Below are 18,794 nucleotides of genomic sequence, written 5' to 3' on the forward strand. Positions count from 1 at the left end.
TTCCATTTCGTAATGAATTCCCAGAGAAGCACAGCTAAGATGGAGACACTCACCCATCGTTTTAGGTGAAGTTCTTCTCAGCTGCCTGGAGAGACTGTGACCAGAAACCTTGTTAACCCTGACAGTTCCTCTGAGGGCCTCAACAAGCCAAAAGCTTCTTCCTTAGAGAGGCCCTTCAGAAATATAAGCATTTTCTTTTTAGTCGAATTCGCCTTCCTTCTTTCCAGATTTCCCTCAGGCCCGCATCAGAAAGTAGATAACGATTACTTGTTGACAATGAATCACAGAAAGTGTCGCCTAAAGAGAATGTCTCCTAAGCCCATACTCACCGAGTGCCTACAGTGAAGGTGGTGAAAACAAGTAGAGCATCTGGGTCATTCTGGGCCATTCTAGTTTTCGGATTATTTTATTATTATCATTTATTTATTTTTAAGAAAAATCCCTTTCACTGTTTAGAAGTGACCCTCCCCTTCTCTTTTGAATACGTGGCTCCTCCAAACTACAAGTCCCACAAGGCCCAGAGCCAACGGTCACCATCTTGACACACCTTAACGCGCATGTCGGCGGGAGAGAGAGCATTTGGAGACGAGTAGCCCCGCCTTATTCCAGCTCATTGGCCAAAGGCGCTAGCGGCGGGCTCAGCGGTTGGCTACTACGCCCGCCCGTCCACCGCGTCGGTCGGGGTCAGAGTGCGCGGAGGTGAGTCGGTGTGTTGTGGACTCGTGGTGCTGGCTGCCGCTGTCGAGGCTGCCTGGAACGGGCTGTGGGGAGCGGGCGGAGCTGGCCCTGCTTCTGCCTGGCCAGCGCCGCAGGCGGCGCGGGCCGTGTCCGCTGCCGTCAACTTCCCGGAGCGCCTGCTGAGGCCGAGGGAGACGCCGGGGCCTGCACCTGGAGAGAGCCTGCCGTGCTGGCCCGGAGGAGGGGGCGTTGCCATGGCGACAGCCTCTCCGGCAGCTGACGGGGGGCGGGGGCGGCCTTGGGAAGGAGGGCTGGTCTCCTGGCCCCCTGCCCCTCCCCTTACGCTCCCCTGGACCTGGATGGGCCCGAGCTGGGGGCAACACCCTGGGGTGGGTGAGATCGAGAGGGCCCCCAGCTTGGGCCTTGGTTGATGCATGCGGGGTGTGGGTCGTGGCGTGCACACTTAAGCAGCCTGGATATTGGCCTGATGCTCACCCTGGATGCACGTTATAACTCTTGGCGAAGGGGTAGCTAGGGAGGGCGGTAGGAGAGCTTGGCTTTGCAAGAGAGATTGGGTGAGTTGATGAAAAGGCCTGGCTTGAGATTACTGGAGAAGAGAGGTTTGACCAGATAAAGTAAAAGCAGATTAAGGAATTGTCTATAGATTACCCCCTCTGCATCTTGGCACAGGCACACATTAGCATTTTACTTTTAAGTCACAAGCTATGGGTAATAATGGTGGACAGAGGGGAGAAAGAGCCTTAACCCAGGTAGCTTTTTGTATGCCTTTATTGCAAATGGCCCAGCAACAGGTGTTTTCTTAAAACAAAGAAAGCATGACTGGGGTTGAGTTCTTGTGAAATGTCAGGTGCTCCATGTTGACCTGGAAGATGCTGGGTATGGGGCCCCTCATCTGGAGATACAGAGTTTGTCCCTCAGGCTGGATTTTACAATGACTGGGCCAACAATTGTCTCTGACCATTTCTGTGGTATGCATTTGCTAGTGCATTTCATCAGTTTCCCAGCATAAGGGCAGCAAAACATGAATTCCATTGGCCAAAGACCTATCTGTTTAACTATAGTAGGTTGAGATTGGCCGAATGGCTTTTGACTGTAGAGTTGGTGCCAGAAAACTGGCTTCATCAAATTCAGCTTTATTCTGACTTTATCATACACAGTATACCTTGTTTTAGTGGGCTCGGTCTTGGACCTTAAGTATATTATACTTGAATCCCCCACCATTTAAAAGCCAATTTATAAACAGTGACTTGGAGTGTGACACCACTAATGTGTGCCTGTGATCTTGGTTAGAAACCCACTTGGCTGCCTGTCGGCGGGTGCTGAGTGGGGGAAGGGAGCTGCCGGGAAGTGATTGATAAGGTTTCCTTTATGGATTCCGTGGTGCTTCACTGGAGCTCAGAGCACTTTGGCAACTTAAGCACTCCAAATTAAAAGCTCATTAACAATTCCTGCCCAAAGATCCTGTAAATAATCAGCTAGTTAGGTCCCAGAGCTTGCTAAGAGCTCCCTTCAACTTGAGATTTCCAAGTAAAAGTGTTTTTATTCCTTCAACTTGAAATTTCCAAGTAAAAGTGTTTTTATTCCATTTCATTTTGAAGTTTACTCCCTGATGGGATAAACTGGGGAGTGCCCTGTTCTCGGGGGATCAGGATAGAATAAAGTTTTAAGTGTGGAATGGTAGACAGGATTATATTGGTTCCAATCGTAGATGTTTGTGCAGAAGGCTTCACTAGCTTACAAGGTCATGTCTGTGAGTTCTCATCCCTTAGAACATCTGAATTAGGTGATACATATGATAGATATTGCTTGATTCCTTTTAAAATGTTTTATTTTTAGATGGCCTTGCTGTGTAACCCTGGCTGGCCTCTCCCACACGTGCTGCCTGTGATTGGCTTCCGTGATGTCTTGATTTGGGGTTTGATTAGCTTGATTTTCCTTTTAGAATTTGAGGTAAACTTGGAAGTGTTTTGAAAGTGTTTCCTGGTGTGCGTTTCCACTCTAGTCACTGCCTATGGGTGTGTGGCAATGAACCCTTCTCTTTAGTCCTGGCTCGGCCCCAGTTCCTGAGTTCTGAATATTGCAAGCCTTGTGTGCTTTTCTGATAGGATTCTGAAATTATCCAGTGACCCTCATGACCATCATTCTTAGTTGAGGCTCACATATTATGAGTATTTGGTATTTCTAGAAGATAAACTTCCTTAAGGAGAACACTGTACTAGAGAACACGAAGTCCATAATTCATATGAAAGCACACACACACGTAATATTAGTTAATAGCATCTGAAAGGTCTGTGGGGCCATTGTCTTTCCACAGAAATAGCTAAATTCCGAAGTTTGAGTTTATGAGTTGAAGAGTGACCTCTGATGAGTATGTAAACCTTTGAATTGAAATATACCTGTTGCAGAGATGTGTATTTGTCCACAGCATTGGGGCTTTCCAGCTCTCACAGACCCATCAGCATCTCCAGCTGCCAGTCTTGGCATCTTCGAAGTAAGGAGAGGTGAGAACCCTGTTGCATGATCAGTGTCTGACAGATTGGGTTTGGTGGGCATGGGATGGGGGCTGGTGCAGAGTGTATTTTCTTGTAGCTTCTGGTATGGTAGGTAGCATATGCTCAAACTTAGTGAAACAAGTTGACCAAAATCTTTAGAGAAAGAGTTGGAGAAGATGAGTGTTCTAGACTCTTTTTTTTTTCCCCTCCTTAGTACTGGGGAATGAACCCAGGACCTTGCAACACATTAGGCAAGCATGCCAGCACTGAACAATATTCTTAAGTCTTTTCTTTTTCTTTTTTCCCCTCACTTATGTTTGATCTTAATTAAATTGACCAGACTGGCCTCAGACTGGCAGCCCTCCTGCGTCAGGCTCTACCTAGTGACTGGGATGATAAGCATGGACTACCATGCTCAGCCATGATTTTTTTAATGGACACCTGATGAGTGAGTACCTTGCCTTTAGGGTTATTGAGTAGGGCTGGGAGAGCCCTATATTCTGAGAAATACTCATCTTAATTCAACAGGAAGACCACCTCTCATGTCACTCTTGTGATATATTTGACCAAAACCTTTCAGATTTGGGTTTGAGTTATGTCATCGTTGAGTGACTGATTGGTCCCCACCTACCTCCACCTAGACTGACTAAAAAGGCGGGCCTTTGATGGTTGATATCCAGGGACTTGGAAGTTGTTTGTTCACTGACTGAGGCCTTGACACTGCTGGTTGCTAGGATTAAGGTGGGAAAGCAGACTGCCTGTGATAGCCACAGCTTTCTGATCCAGGGGTGAAACCCTCAGCCGTGCAGCAGTGATGGTGCACCTACGAGTGCTGCAGCAAGGGACCGAGTCCTCTGAGACTGCACTGTTCTTACTGTGAACTTTCCGACTCTGAGGTGGCTTCTCAGGAATCCACCCCTTACCTAGAAGTAAATACACGGGAGGGATGAAGTGTCAGCTTTGGTAAGTGTGAGGCAGGTCAGTGTGATTAAAAGGCAGGGGGCAATGAAGCAGGAGCAGTGCGCAGAGGTTAGGGCCTTAGAAAGTCCAGTCAGCCGGTGGAGTGAGAATGGGTAGGCGGAGGGGTGAAAGACTACAGGTTAGCAAGCTTTTCTAGGACAGGCTAAACACTTCACTCAAACAAAGGTTTGTGACTTACATCTGTACAGCTTGTAATGAGCATTTCAGCAGCTTTGGATCTGTGAAGGTGAACATGATTGTATTCTAGTAAAAAAATGTATTTATAAAAGAAAGTGGCATCTGAATTTGGTTCATGGACCATGGTTTGTCTATCTGGATCAGAACAGTAGGAAACCGTTAAAAGATTGTAAGCAGCTCAGGGTGGTGGCATCCTTCGGTAAGTGGGAGGCTAAAGCAGGAAAGTGGCTAATTCAAGGCCAGCCGGTGCTACATAACAAAGTGGAGATAAAAGGGGAAAATAAAAGATTATAATTATGAGGTTTGTGTTGTAGAAAGCTTGTTGTGATAGTGTGAAGAGTGGATTGGAAGGCAAAAAGATAAAGGGAGAGAGTGGGCATACAGTGGACTATGCTCTGTTGAAGGAGGGATGGACTGAATGCAGCCCTTGAAGGGATCTTCGTTTTAAGGCTCCTAGCTTATTAGCTAGGAACTGGCTGTGTATACAGCAACTGGCCCATGTTCCTAGGCTGTCAAGGTGTGGTCCTCATTCTATTTGTCCTACTTAGTTTCTTCTTTCCTTGACTGTAGCGTACTGATAACCCATGCCTGATTTTGTAAAAGTCTGCCTGATCAGTGTGATGGTGTGTCTCAAGCAGAGGGCCCAATAAAGTTTTGGTTGAGTGTGAAAAGTTTAAAGCTGAGAATCCCACTCTGTCCTTTCTTTCTTTCTTTCTCTTCTTATAAACCGTAATGTATTTGCAGTGATGGAGGGAAGCCTACAGATTTCTAATGACCTCAAACAAGTGACTTACCTCTCTGGGCTTCAGTTTGCTGTCTAAAATGGAGATAGTGGATTTAAAAGCATTGAAGCCTTTTAAAGCTTCAACAGTGATAAAACTCTTAGCAGTGTATTGATACTGTCTTATTGTTGAGGTGCTGGTGGTGGTTCTTTGTTTTAAGTTTTAGACAGGCTGTCACTGTGGCTGGTCTGAAACACTATGTAGACCAGGTCAGCCTGGAGCTCAGAGATCTGCCTTTGCCTTCCAAGTGTTAGGATTAAAAGCAGGTGCTACCTCTACGTTTCTGAACAAGAGCAGGAAGTAGTTGGGTGATATGTTTTTTGTCTTCATAAACTCTGAGCCCAAGTTTTCATTGTGTCCATATGGTGAAAGCTTAGTTGGCCTACAGGACACAGTTACAACTTAAGCAAGACACATTAAAAAAATTTTTTTTTTAGGATTTTATTTTATACATGAGTGCCCTATTTGCATGTACACCTGCAGGCCAGAAGAGGGCATCAGATCCCATTACAGATGGTTCTGAGCCACCATGTGGTTGCTGGGAATTGAACTCAGGACTCTGGAAGAGCAGACATTGCTCTGAACCACTGAGCCATCTCTCCAGCCCCAAGACACATTTTTTATTGTGGAAAATGTGCACATAGTAGGAATTTCGTAGGCCCCACACCATCAGAAATATGAGCAGAGTAAGCAGCTTCCCAGTACAGATGCACCCTTTCTGCTAGCCTGACTCCTGGGCTCATTTATTAGTGTTGTCACGTTACTGCCCTACATTCATGGAAAGCTCCCTACTCTTCCTCCCACGATGGGAAGTGGGACATGTGCTCCACTCTGTCTTCCTTGCTACCAAGTGAGGAAACTGGGGCCAAAGACGGTTAAGTTGGGTTGCCCAGGGTCACAGTGTCAGTAAGGCACTGTTGAAGCTAGCGCAGACTTACCTCCAGATGGGCTTGTGCAGTTGACTGTTGTGATTCTCTTCCCTTGAGTGAGAGGTGCGTGCCCCATCCATGTCTGCTTGGCTGAATCCTGCTTTGTCTCTTTGGTTCTGTTGGGTTTTATTAGATGATTTTGAGGACCAGACCTTTTGGGAAGCAGATTCCCTTTGGGTTGTTGTTTTTAGCATCTTCCTCCTTTGGGGGACATTCCTTGGGGAAGCTTGGGTTAGGAGGGATTGCTTTGATATGTTTAAAATTGTGCCTTGTGCCCCACAGCTACAGGTAAAATCAAAAGGCGGATAATTTATGGGAGTGTCAAAGCTGGCCGCTGGCACCTCAGGAGGCCATTAGTATGCCTGTTCAGACCCTCTGTGTCCTTGCGATTGATTCCTTTCTGCATGAGCCTGATTTGGGAAGCTGTAGATCTGTGTGCAGTGATTGGGTGTGACAGTCCAAACACTGGCCCCTAAATTAATCCTTTAATAGTATTCCCGCACCAAAGCAATATTCATTCTTCCTCTCCCTCCCCCTCCCCCACCCCCCTTTTTATATATTTCCCTCCCTCCTTCCTCCCCCCTTTTCTCCTCTCCCCCTCCTTCCCCTCCCCCTCCCCTGCCCCCACTTCTGAGAAGGGCAGAAAAGGAAAGAAGGGATGAGGGAAGCTAGCTAGCTGTTTGGTGTGCTTTGGTTTCTCTGTTCTAGCATATTCTACTTGTAGAGTAGTTGGCATCATGGCTTTGTGCATATTAATTTGTTTAGCAAGTCTTTACTTTCTTAATTGTGCCTGGCTCTGTGCTGGGAGTAAAGAAGTGAATAAAATATAGTTGTTGCTTTTAAGAAACCAACTGTGTTTCTCAGATTTCCAAAACTCATGTGCCATTTAGACTAAAACTCTAGGCTCCTCTTTCAAGCTGTGTGAAATTTTAAAATGCAAAAAAAGCACTTGACGAGAAAATAGTTAGAAAGTCTGCTTTTTATGCATGCATGGATGCCTCCTTTTGGTGCACAGGTGTGCCTCTGTGGCTGCTCTCCATCTTTCCCCATAAGTCTGAAAATTGTTAGTAGCAAAAGAGACAGTTAATGTGTCACCAACTAGTGAGAAGATGAGTCATGAAATTGAATAAACTGTGCTACTGGATCACATGGACGCCATTAACTTTATCATGAAGAATCAGAGATCTACGAGAAGGTGGGGTTTAGCTGGGCTTTAAAGAAAGTGCTAATTTGCTGGTGAAAAATTGCAGTTCTTTTCCAATATAGAGGGAGCAGCATTTGCCAAGGCAAGAGCAAGAGCTGTCTGTTTCTCCACCTCTTCAGAGCGTCTCACTCTGTAAGGGGAAGAGTCACGCTTCTGCCAGTGTACATGGGAAGAGGCTTTGAGGTCTGTGCACCACACTGCAGTGATTCTAACCCATGGTGCTTTGTGCTCAAGGTCAAGTAGAAAAAGCTCTCTCTCTCTCTCTCTCTCTCTCTCTCTCTCTCTCTCCCTCTCTCTCTCTCTCTCTCTCTCCATATATATGAATAAAATTATACCTGGATGGTTTAGATTTTATTATTGCTTAAGGTTATTTTTGCTTAAAAATCATACCTCAAAAGAAGAATTGAAGTCAATATGAATTAGTCTTGTAAAATAGTGAAATCAATCCAGTAGAGAAGTAAGACCTATTGGACACAGAAGAGGAAAGTAGAGTCCACAAAAAAATTGAATGCCTCAGTTTCTCATGTGTGAGACGGGAATATGGTTACTGTTTTGCTTGATTGTTAGAGGATTAGACGAGGTAAAAGATGTAACTTATCAGCATAGAGCCTGGTCTGTAATAGGTTTTCGGAAAGGCATTTTCCTTTCCTCTTTGTCATGTGTTGACAATAGTGACTCTCTTTGATTGAGCATATGCTAGTATGCAGAACACTGTATACAGTGGGTGGTTGACTTGAATGAGAAAAGATACAGGTAATATTCATAAGAATGTGTAGTAGAGTTAGGGCTCAAATACAGGTTTGTCCAGCGCCAGCATTTTAGTAACTATGCTGTCCTGATCCTGCTTCAACACTAGCTTACTATCTAGAATGGAAGGATTTGGATACCGCTGTTGCGTATATGCATCTACAAAGGGGGCAGGGGAAGCCTTATTTCCTCATCTCTAGCTTTGTTGATTAGGAAGGAAGGTTTGTCGTGAAGAGCTATCTGGGCTACGGGACTTTGGCTTCCAGAAGGAGTTTGTGAGTGGGAATGGCTGGTAGTTTAGCAAACAGCAGGCAGATCCTCAAGAATTGCTTTTTTGGTCGCCTTGAGCTACTGATGTGGACTGATTGATGTATCAGAATTTGTGTTCCTGACAGCTTTTGGTGACTTTAGCACTGCTGGCGGTTTGAGAGGTCTTTCTGATGTCAGAGAGCTCTGCCCGGAAGCAGTAGGCCAGGGCAGAGATACAGTACAGAGAAGAGAGTATTTTATTGAAACAAGGACCCTATTAGAGTTCCTGCTGCTTCCTTCCCACTCTGGACCAATCAAAAGCTGTTGAAGTTGCCAGGAATTTTTGGCTTCTTTTTTCTTTTTTCTATTTTTTGGAGCTGGGGACCGAACCCAAATTTTTGGCTTCTATATAAACATGTATCCTTTAGCAAGCCAGCCAGAGCACTTGGGTTCTTGTCTCTTGTGGTAGTGGAGAAAAGCTTGGAGATGAGTGTGAAGCCTGCTTCTTGCATTGGAGTGAGCAGTGCTGTTGGAGTTGGAGACTTGGGTTCTGTTATTTCTCTTCCTCTCTCCTCTTCCCTCCCTTTCTCCATTCTTTTTTTTTTTTTTTTTTGTCTGGGACAGGGTCTCACCATGTGGCTAACCTCCAGCTCACAGAGATCTGTCTGCCTCTCCCTCCTGCCGGCTGAGATGAAGGTTATGTACCATCATGCCTGGCTATTTTATCTTTCTTGTCTACTGAGTGTAGGTAGTCTTTCCTCTTCCTGGGCTTCTCCCTGGCTGGCTGGCCTGTGTCTGCCTATTAAGGTTTTCTTCCTTTTTGACTGTGATTTTCATACAAGTACTGCGACAGTAAAGACTATTCATTTGATTGAATAGTATGACTTTTGAAGGCATGCAGTTTATTTACATGTTTCCCAGGCTAATTTTAGCTGCCTAAGTCAAAACCTGGGACCAAATAGGTTCCAGACAGGTGTCTTTGTTGTTTCTCTGACTCAGGTATTTGAGTATAATTGCTAAGATCATTTAGGACAAGGGTCTTTTCCCAGGATGGGGAAGCTAAAGCATGGTGGTCCAGGGTCTTGAGTCAGTTGGAATTTCTTTGGGATGTAGTTCTGTCTCTCAGTGTGGTGCTAGCGATGTGCTGTGGGTCTAGAGATGGCGTTGATCTATGTGCTCCCAGAGATTTCAAGTGTATGTGGCTGGGGAAGTGGGATGGTAGGAGACCACATGTTTTCTGATGGCTTCTCAGCTTGTCCTATCTCTGAAGCTCCCAAGCCAGTATGTGGATATTGAAGGATGACCTCCTTCCTCCCTCCCTCCTTTCGCTTTCCAGTAATGGAGGCTATAAAATGTCTATTTACCCAAGACACCAGAACGACTCCTCTGTGGTTCCACTAATCTGGTGATTTGGTGCTTCTTTGGTCTCTCAGGTAAATACAGATTGAGTCTTTTTATAAAGGCATATTATTTCCCTCATTAAATGTGTGTCTTGGCACATGTGTTATTTACCTGATAGACAGTAATGGCTGCAGAGGAACCATTGGTGTCTGTTGTGTAAATACTCTGCACAGAGACCATCCTCCAGGGGCTGTGCCGCAGGCCTGTTTCTCCAAATCGGGCTGGCCTCAGGGCAGTCCCTGCTTACCCCTCCTGTCCCCATTGGGGAGCTAGCCCTTCATTTTGAGATGAAAGTCATCCATTTTTTCTTTTGCTATAGCCTGCTTACTACTTTTAAATTTACCATACAGAAAAGATGCTTGAGGCTAAATGTGAATAAATCTTGGTCTCTAATTAAAAATACAGAGAATCATAAATTCTTTTGAGTTCTTCCCCTTGACCAGATACCAAAATCCTAGTTGATGTTGGAGCTATAGACTTAAATTCTGCACACTTGTAATTAAAGTATAAAGACATCAATGAAAAGAAATCCTCAAGTTGCTAGCAGACCCAAGAACAGGCTGGATGCAGTTGCAGGAGCTAAGGGGATGTTTCTGAGAGTCTGAGGGGGCAGTGGGGCTGTGTAAGGCCAGAATGAGAGTTAAAGGGCCCTGAGCGATGGCTTTTCCAGTTGGGACTCCAGCATTGTGGCTGAGATGTGATGCTGTGAGAGCAGTCCCTCCCTCCCTCCCTCCCTTCCTTCCTTCCTTCCTTCCTTCCTTCCTTCCTTCCTTCCTTCCTTCCTTCTTTCCTTCCTTCCAGAATATGTCTCATATTCAGTTTTTAAAGCTACATTGCACATGGATTTTATTTAATTTACTGTGCTAGGGATTGAACCCAGGGCCTTCTGCATGGTAGGCAAGTACCCTACCACAGAGCTATACTCTTAGCCTGGCACAGGCTTTTTAAAAGTATTTTAAAAAACAAAAAGTTGGAAACAACCCAAATTTACATAAAAATTGGAAGTGCAATACAATGCTTTCTTTTCTGAACCATTTGAAGATTAAATTCCTGAACTAATGTCTCATTATTAAGGATACTTGATGTATATTTTCTATAAACAGGACTTTTCTTACCTAACTACAATATAACTATCAAAATCAGACAGTTAGCATGGATATATTAACCTCTCTCTAGTTCACAGATCCCATTCAAGTTTTGCTAATTGTCCCAGGAATGTTCTTTGTAGCAAAAGGGGGTTGGTGATAATTGTGGGTTGTATTTAGTTATCAAATCTGTAGTCTCTTTTAGACTTTTCCTGGTAAATTTCCCTTGACATTCATGACTTGGATACTTTTGAAGACTATGGACTGGTTTTTGTGTGGAATGTTCCTCTGTTAGGTTTGTCTAGTACTTCCTTACAGGTGGGCTCATATTATGCCTCTTCAGCAGGAATATAAAAAATGATTCTTTGTTCTCATTGTATCCTGTCAAGTGGCATGAATCTTGATTTTCCCATTATTGATCCTTTTTTGGGATGGGGGACAAGGGTCTTACCGTGTAGCCCTTGTTGACCTGGAGCTCACTGTATAGACCAGGCTGGCCTCGTGTTCCTGTCTCTGCCTCCCGAGTGCTGGTATTACAGGTGTGTGCCGCCACATCTAGCAGGAATGCTTATTTTTGACCAGCTGTGTAAGATGATGTTGGCTCATCTTTTCCATTTTAAAATTACTTCCTGTAGTAACTAATAAGGGATCTATGGAGAAATACATTGAAATCATTTTTATATCCCTCTGTAGATTTTAGTTGTATATTGAATCTTTATGGACTTGTGGTCTCCAAGCTTAGACATTGCACTGTCATTTACCACCATCTTCTTTTGGCCAGCAGGAGTCCCTCAAGGTGGCTTTCGAGTCCCTTTGATTTGTTTCTACTATTCTTTGAGAATTCCTTCCTTTCTTGTAGGATATCTTAGGCTCATCTTGTACTTTTCTTAGCATTTCTCCAAGGAGAATGGTTCTTCTAGTGGACAGTGGTATTTGGAAGGCACTGGTGTGTGAGGTGTGCTCATTGCTGAGCTCATCCTTAGCTCGTTCTCTCTCTCTCTCTGTCTCTCTCTCTCTCTCTTCCCCCTCCCCCTCCCCCTCCCTCCCTACCTCCCCCTCTGTGTAATCATACTTCTATGTACAGCTACATTGTATATCCCTATCCACCATGTCTATACCAGAAATCATGATTCTTACTGTCCAGTCTAAAACAACACCAAAGATTTTCTTTTCTTTTTTGTGGAAACCCTGGTTTCTGTTACCTTTTTGTCTGCTTATCCTTTTTGTATGTAGCTGCAGTTGTTACTGGCCCTTTACCCCTCTCTAAGGAGAGCCCTTGTTGTCTTGCCCATGAATCTTATTCAGTTCCTTTGACATGTGCTGCTCTAGGCTCAGACATAGTCTACACAGTGCACCTGCCACCTCTGCATGGATGCCCTTCTCACCTGCCTGCGTTCTTACCCTTCATCTCAGACCCTTCTGCTTCTCCCAACTCCAAATGGTGCAGATATTTGTTTTTCTTTCCTCTAGCTAAGGTTTTAGACTTGAGGTTTTACAAAAAGATGAGAAAGCATTACCTACCGTCCTTTGACTTAATCTGACTTTGGTTGTTAGAGCAGTATGGAACCCAGTTAGTATTGATATGTGGAGGCCTGAAATCCTAATGTCTGTTCATATATATGTGTGTGTGTGTGTATGTGTGTTTTGCTTGCCTGCATGTATGTCTGTGCACCATGTGCATGCAGTGTCTGCAGAGGCCAGATGACATCCAGTCTCCTGGGATTGGAGCTACAGATGGTTGTGAGCTACTATGTGGATGCTGGGAATCAAACTCAGGTGCTCTGGAAGAGCAGCCTGTACTCGGATGCTGAACCATCTCTCCAGGCCCTAATGTCTATTCTTAAGACTTCTTCCAAGCGGTTCTTCTGATGTGTATGAAGTCAGGTGGGAAAACCAAGCCTGTAAGCAAGGAGGCCCTCTAGCTATCAGTGTGTTGTTCAAGGAAGGACGTAATAGGATATGTCTGTTTTGCCCTTTGGGAGGTCTAGAGAATTATAGGAATGTAGAAGACAACTCTAAGCCTTGTTCACTGAAGGAAGAGCCAGTTTCACAGTTGTGATGATAAGCTAGTGACTCTCTGAGTCATTATGCACTAGACACTCACTGCCCTTGATATTTTTACCTCTGCTCTCATTCCATTCTCACTTTAGAAGTAGATAGTATTATTACTGCCATTATATAGGCAGGTAATTGAAAAATAGAGCATGCCCATGGTGCCATGGTGCCATGGTGCCATGGCCAAGTGCTGAAGTCAGAACACAAACAGGAAGTCCTTGTTAGTCAAGACAGTTGCTTGTTGTATATGGCAGGCAGACTCTAGTTGAGTTATATATACTATAGACACATTAAGAGTTTCAAAAGTCTTTCTACCTGGCTCAACTGGCTAGAGGAGGTCTAAGGTCCAGAAGAACTTTGCTTCTAAACGAGAATGGATAACAGAGCCACTGAAGTTTTCCTGTACTATTGATAAGTGAGTGATAGAATGGGTTTATTTTGGGATTCTGGTTTTCAAAGGGACATTGTTCCTTTTGCTTTTGCAAATGATTACATAGTGAACTCAAGATTGCCTTTTTGTTGTCTTGGACTTTTGAGGTTTGGGGTAGGCTGTAAAGCAATGGTGAAAACAAGTGCTGTGCTTGTGTAGGAGCCATGAAAGAATCCTTTTCAGTCTTCAGGTAATTCTAAGACATTTCATGTTTCAATACAGAATACACAGGAGTCACACTAGTGTGTATCCTAAGGTACTCAGGCAAGTGGTCGTGGTTTTCAGTGAGTCAGGAGAGAGCTGGGAAGAGAAGTCATCCTTGGCATTATACTCTTTTGTTCAGATGACAGTAACCTCATTGTACCGGAGTGTGCGTCACAGGGTGCTGTCCTCCTATCCTACATGGGGAGACAGTGTCTACTAGTATAGCTAGTCAGAGGCAAGCCTTTGGCTGTGTTGGAATGTGGCATTAGGAAGCATAGACTGATGGCAGTTTGTGTATGGAATGATGAGATTTCTTGTTTGAGAACTAAAGTTGAGGAAAACTTCATATTGAGTTTAATGCGGGGAAGGATATGTTTCTTTTTTTTTTTTTTTGCCTTTGTAAAACTTTATTACTGGTTCATTTTTTTTTAATCTATGAAAGAGCCTTGCATTCACATATGAACAAGACAGAAATTGATACAACGGTATTCAACAAACAAAACTACCCAAATTTGAAGAAATAAAAATCACGTTTTTTTTTTTTTTTTTCCCCAGAGCTGGGGACGGAACCCAGGGCCTTGCGCTTCCTAGGCAAGCGCTCTACCACTGAGCTAAATCCCCAACCCCTAAATCACGTATTTTTAAGATCTCTAAAATTATTTCTATTTGTTTTGCTATCTTTTGGCAATGGGAGACAAATATATTGTTACAATGCTGACTAAAACGATTCAAAATCATTAAAAATAAGATGCTGCATGTTACATTAGTCTGGGAATGAATACTCCAAAAGACAATGGTGTCCTACACAGCTGACTCTATGACTTGAAGATATGTTTTAAACATGACGTAAATTTCTAGATGTAAGCCATCTAGAAATGTTCAAACACAGAAGTGTACTGTTGAAGGATATGTTTCTACATCGCTGCCTTGTTACCCTCTCTCACAGATCTGGTTATTTGTCAGTAAAACATAGGCTTTGAGTTTTCTATTTAGTTAGCCTTCAGCGGAGGCCAGATATGTGCGAATTTAAAGAGAGAATGTAAAGGAAAAATAATTCAGGGCTTTTTTTAAAAATTTTTTTTGTACATGTTCCCTCAGAAAACTTTACTAGACTTTTAGGAATACTCCCATTACTGCCACATCTGGGTTTTCTCTTTCCCCTTCCTATTTAAAAGGCCTTATAGTTATCCAGTGCCTCTAGGAGAGAGTGAGGCCCAAGGCTGCAAATGAGGATGCCTGAGGCTGTTGCCAGCTGTGCTCTGTCGTTCCCCTAGGGTGCTACTTACCAGTGTGGATTGGAAATCATCAGAACGCCATCAGCAGAGTCCCCTGGCGTTGATTTTGCTGGCTTTCATACTGTCTTGCTGGGAGAAGTTAGAGGGCATGTGGAGATACCAAGTCACAGGCAGATTAGCCAGGGGCAGATGATGTATCAGAGCTGAGGAGAGTGTTCAGGGACGTGAGTCTGCTTCTAGGACTGATAGTGCAGTTGGTCACCTCAAACTGCTTTGGAATCCTTTGGGTTAAAGTTAACTGTTGCCACCTGAGAAGTGACTGAGGAAGTCCTCCCGGCTCTCTTTTGAACTAGTGCTCCATTTACAAAGGAAGCTAATTTTGTGTGTCGCTTTAGAAAGATCTGGGAAACAGTTGTAGTAATAACACTGCAGGTGCTAGTATCAGGGCCTTAAACTTCGGTAACAAAAACCATGATTTAGAGAAAGGCCTGGAAACGGTGGGGAGTGGCTCAGGTTGCTCGGAGAGTGCTGAGGACTGGATGGAACAGGACAACAGTGGGAGGGAAGTAACCCAGGCTCTCTATTTTTGTTTTTTGTTTTTTGTTTTTGTTTTGTTTTCTTTTTCTTTTAACTTTCCTTCCCTAAGTTTTAGATGCCTCTGGATGTTCAATGCTAGCACCTTTACAGACTGGAGCAGCTCGATTTTCTTCATATTTACTTTCAAGAGCAAGAAAAGTGCTGGGCTCCCACTTATTTTCTCCCTGTGGTGTTCCGGAGTTCTGTTCCATATCCACCAGAAAGCTGGCGGCCCACGGCTTTGGCGCGTCAATGGCGGCAATGGTGCCCTTCCCTCCCCAGAGGTATCACTACTTTTTAGTGCTGGACTTTGAGGCCACATGCGACAAGCCACAGATTCATCCTCAGGTAACTGTTGTATCATTGCTTCAGAAAAGGTTGGGTGGGCAAGAGGGAGGGAGAAGACTCTTGCTTCTTGGGACCCAGAGTTTTCTCATATCTTCTGGCTTTTAGTAGATTGGTTATAGGTGTGCTAGGGCAAGGCAGAACTATGTAGTCTAGTCTCTGTGGAAAACTGGATACGTTGTTTCTCCCTAGCCTCAGCTTTTGGGAATTCGAATGCTGCACTCCAGCCTTCCTCTTTCCTTTGGATTCTGTTTTCTTTTCTCTTGCCATTGCTGTGTGTCTTTCTAAGGAGTATGGTGGTAGTCAGCTCCTGCCTGACCTTACCTCCTGGTGTTAACACTTTTACCTTGACTCATAGATAACCCTATCTCATTGATAGGATGTAGTAGTAGAGACAGTGTGATGAAGGTCACAGGCTAGGTTAGAAGAAACAATAGTTGGCTCGATCCTTGGATCATTTGCTCTGGCAGAGCCAGCTAACACACTACGAGGATACTCAAACAGTACTGCGGAGAGACTCATGTATAGAAACTGAGGCTGTAATACCATCAGCCAACACACTACTTTACCAGTCATGTTAGTGGTTGTGGTATTGAATTTGACAGCCTCAGCCAGGCCTTCTGATGACCATAGCCCTATTGGATATCTGACTTCAATCCCAGGAGAGACCCTCAGCCAGCCAAGCACCCACCACATTCCTGACTCACAGGAACTGTGACAGGACAATTGGTTCTTAATGCTTTAAGCCACACATTGGGGATTTTTTTGTTTTTCCTTTATAAAGTATCTCACAGTATTGATTAGAATGTCCTTAAATTCACTCTGTAGCCCAGGCTGGGTTTGAACTTGCCATCCTACCAAGTGGTAGGATTATAGGTGTGTGCTCCTATACTTGGTTTAGTGGAATATGTTATGTAGCATTAGAGGATCTGCACAGGTGCCATTGCTAGTCTGTTAGAAAGGAAAATGTTACAAAGCCCTTCCTTGTATACGGAGACCTTTTATCTTTTAAGGTACCATCTTTAGGGAGCCTGGATTAGTAGCAGAGAGGTGCCTGTGCTGGGTATGTGAGGGGATGGTTGAATGCCAGTGTGGTAGTTCACTGAAGTGTGGAGACCCGGGCGTGCATGGCTCTAGGATGGCAACAGCAGTGCTTAGGTTCTAGTGTGCACTGTTGGAATATGCAGATCCATTGCTTTGGTGAGAGTAGCTTTCATTAGGAGGCCCGAGGGGGAGACCTCACAATAGGGACTTGGGAGGCAGGGACTGCTGGGGACCACAAAAAGATGAAGTCTTCATTTCTTATGGTTGGTTAGCGTTTTCTCTTGGGGCATGTCTGTAGAATGTTTTGCCTGTCCCGATGCAATACCCTCTTTCCTCCCCCTTCCCTCTTTCCTGTTTGTTGTTAAACTAGAGGTTTGCCTCTGGGGCTTTGAAATCAGGCCTCCTAGACAAGAATGGTGGCTGCTCTAAGGGAAGGAACTTTAGGCGAGTTAGATGGGAGGGAGTGCTGCTTAGGAGCTCTCCAAGCTATGTTTCACTTTCTGTCTCCTGCTCTTGCCCGTGCGAGGAGCTGAGTGTTGGATGGGAATCCTGGTTGTGAGGTCTGTTAAGTTGCCAATCCAGGATCCAGATTCTAATGTTCCACATTATTTCCCTTGTAGATTAAGTCTCAGTCCTGAGTAGGCCCTGTGGGGCATGACTGTAAATCCAACACACCTCTGCTGCGTGTGCTTCATCTTGATCCTCTCTGGATCTCCGTAACTGCCTGCTTGGCACTTCCTCATGGCATTTGCTGCTTCCTGGAACAAGCTTTTGTGTATGTGCTTCTCAGCTTTCCACTTGGATTGTAAGGTGGACAGTTATGGAGCTCTGTTTGCCTGGCCTGTGGAAGGTCTCGCCAGTGTTCTTGAAGGTGGAACCTGATTTATATCTCTGCTTGGTCACTGTCATCTTTTGTCTTTCTTTCAAGGGCATGTCTGTCTGTGTCCATTGTCACACTGAAGATATTATGCAGTAGGGATTTAAATCATCTATGTTACTGACTTGCTTCCCAGACTTAGGCACCAAGGTTTTCATGACCCACACTGGGTAAGGAGCTTGGTGCTCATTTACGAGGGCCTGCATCTAAGTAAAGACTGTTGCGGAATCAGTGAACCCTGATGATGTTGTTCCAAGGGCACTTAAAGTGCATCATTAGCTAAGCACTAGCTTTTGCTTTAGAGAACTTGGAGAGAGGCATTTGCTGTCTTGCTTATCTTGAAGAGGGGAATACAAATGAATGATCTCGGAAATTATAGACCTGTTAGTTTACTGTGATACCAGAGAAGATAGCTGACCTGATCGTCAGATAATCAATCAGCAAACAGCTAGAAGAATGTGGGGTACTGAGTAATAACTTACATGGGTTCCTGAAGAAGAGCAAATCCTGTCAGATCAATCTAACTTGTTGGTGTGACAAAGTGATGGATTCGAGAGGGTCCAGGGAAAGTGATACATGTAACGCAGCCCAACTTCATTAAGCCTTGCAGGGAAGGCAGCCCCACTCCATCTGGGGGACGGAGAATCTTAAAGGTCTCTAGGTCATGATTCTGATAGAATTCAGAGGAAGCTTGGAAGATGGATGGGAGAAGTTTTCAGTCCCAGATATGATAGTACTTGTAGAGAGGTGGCTGTAGGGAGCCACCTGCTGCCTAGGTGAATGGTCAGCAAGGGAAGGGAGGAAACTGGAAAAGCTCCTAGTAGAGACACAGAAATGACTATAGGCAAAAAAACCAAGCCTAACAAGAGAGCAAGTAAGTGGAAGATAGTTTAGGCCACTATTTCTTGTTTATAGTAAATGTGATAATACCTTGCTGTGTATTTTAACAACGGCCACAAAAACTCCACCCAGATTTAAATGGAAGGAGGAAAGATTGAGATTGTGGTAGGAAGAAACTTTCAAAAGAAACAGTAAAATCAATCACTAGACTATAATGCGCCTTCTTTCAGAGTGTGAGATAGCCGTTCTGTTATACACTTTTTTATGGGAAAATCTGCATGTGTTCCAGGGATAGAACTAGAACTCTCCTGATTGCCTTTTTTGCTTTCAATACTCCAAGATCTCTGCATAGCTCACTTCTGGATCTTTTAGACCCTAAAATTTAGAGCATGACATACTTTCCAGGTATGTGATGCAGAAACAAGTTTTGGCCTAGGAGAGA

At 44.3% G+C, this 18,794-nt stretch overlaps 1 protein-coding gene across 1 annotated transcript in view; it reads left to right on the forward strand.

Moving 5' to 3' along the window:
- Positions 1-709: 709 nt before the first annotated feature.
- Eri3 (ERI1 exoribonuclease family member 3) overlaps positions 710-18,794 on the forward strand; it is a 127,142-nt gene continuing 109,057 nt past the window's right edge. The window contains exons 1-3 of the mRNA NM_001427171.1: positions 710-1,067; positions 3,125-3,200; positions 15,317-15,594. Of these exons, the coding sequence (NP_001414100.1) occupies positions 933-1,067; positions 3,125-3,200; positions 15,317-15,594 (489 nt within the window). The 5' untranslated portion in view covers positions 710-932. The remainder of the gene's footprint in view (positions 1,068-3,124; positions 3,201-15,316; positions 15,595-18,794) is intronic.

The sequence above is a fragment of the Rattus norvegicus genome, chromosome 5 (assembly GCF_036323735.1).
Source record: "Rattus norvegicus strain BN/NHsdMcwi chromosome 5, GRCr8, whole genome shotgun sequence".
Classification (NCBI taxonomy): Eukaryota; Metazoa; Chordata; class Mammalia; order Rodentia; family Muridae; genus Rattus; species Rattus norvegicus.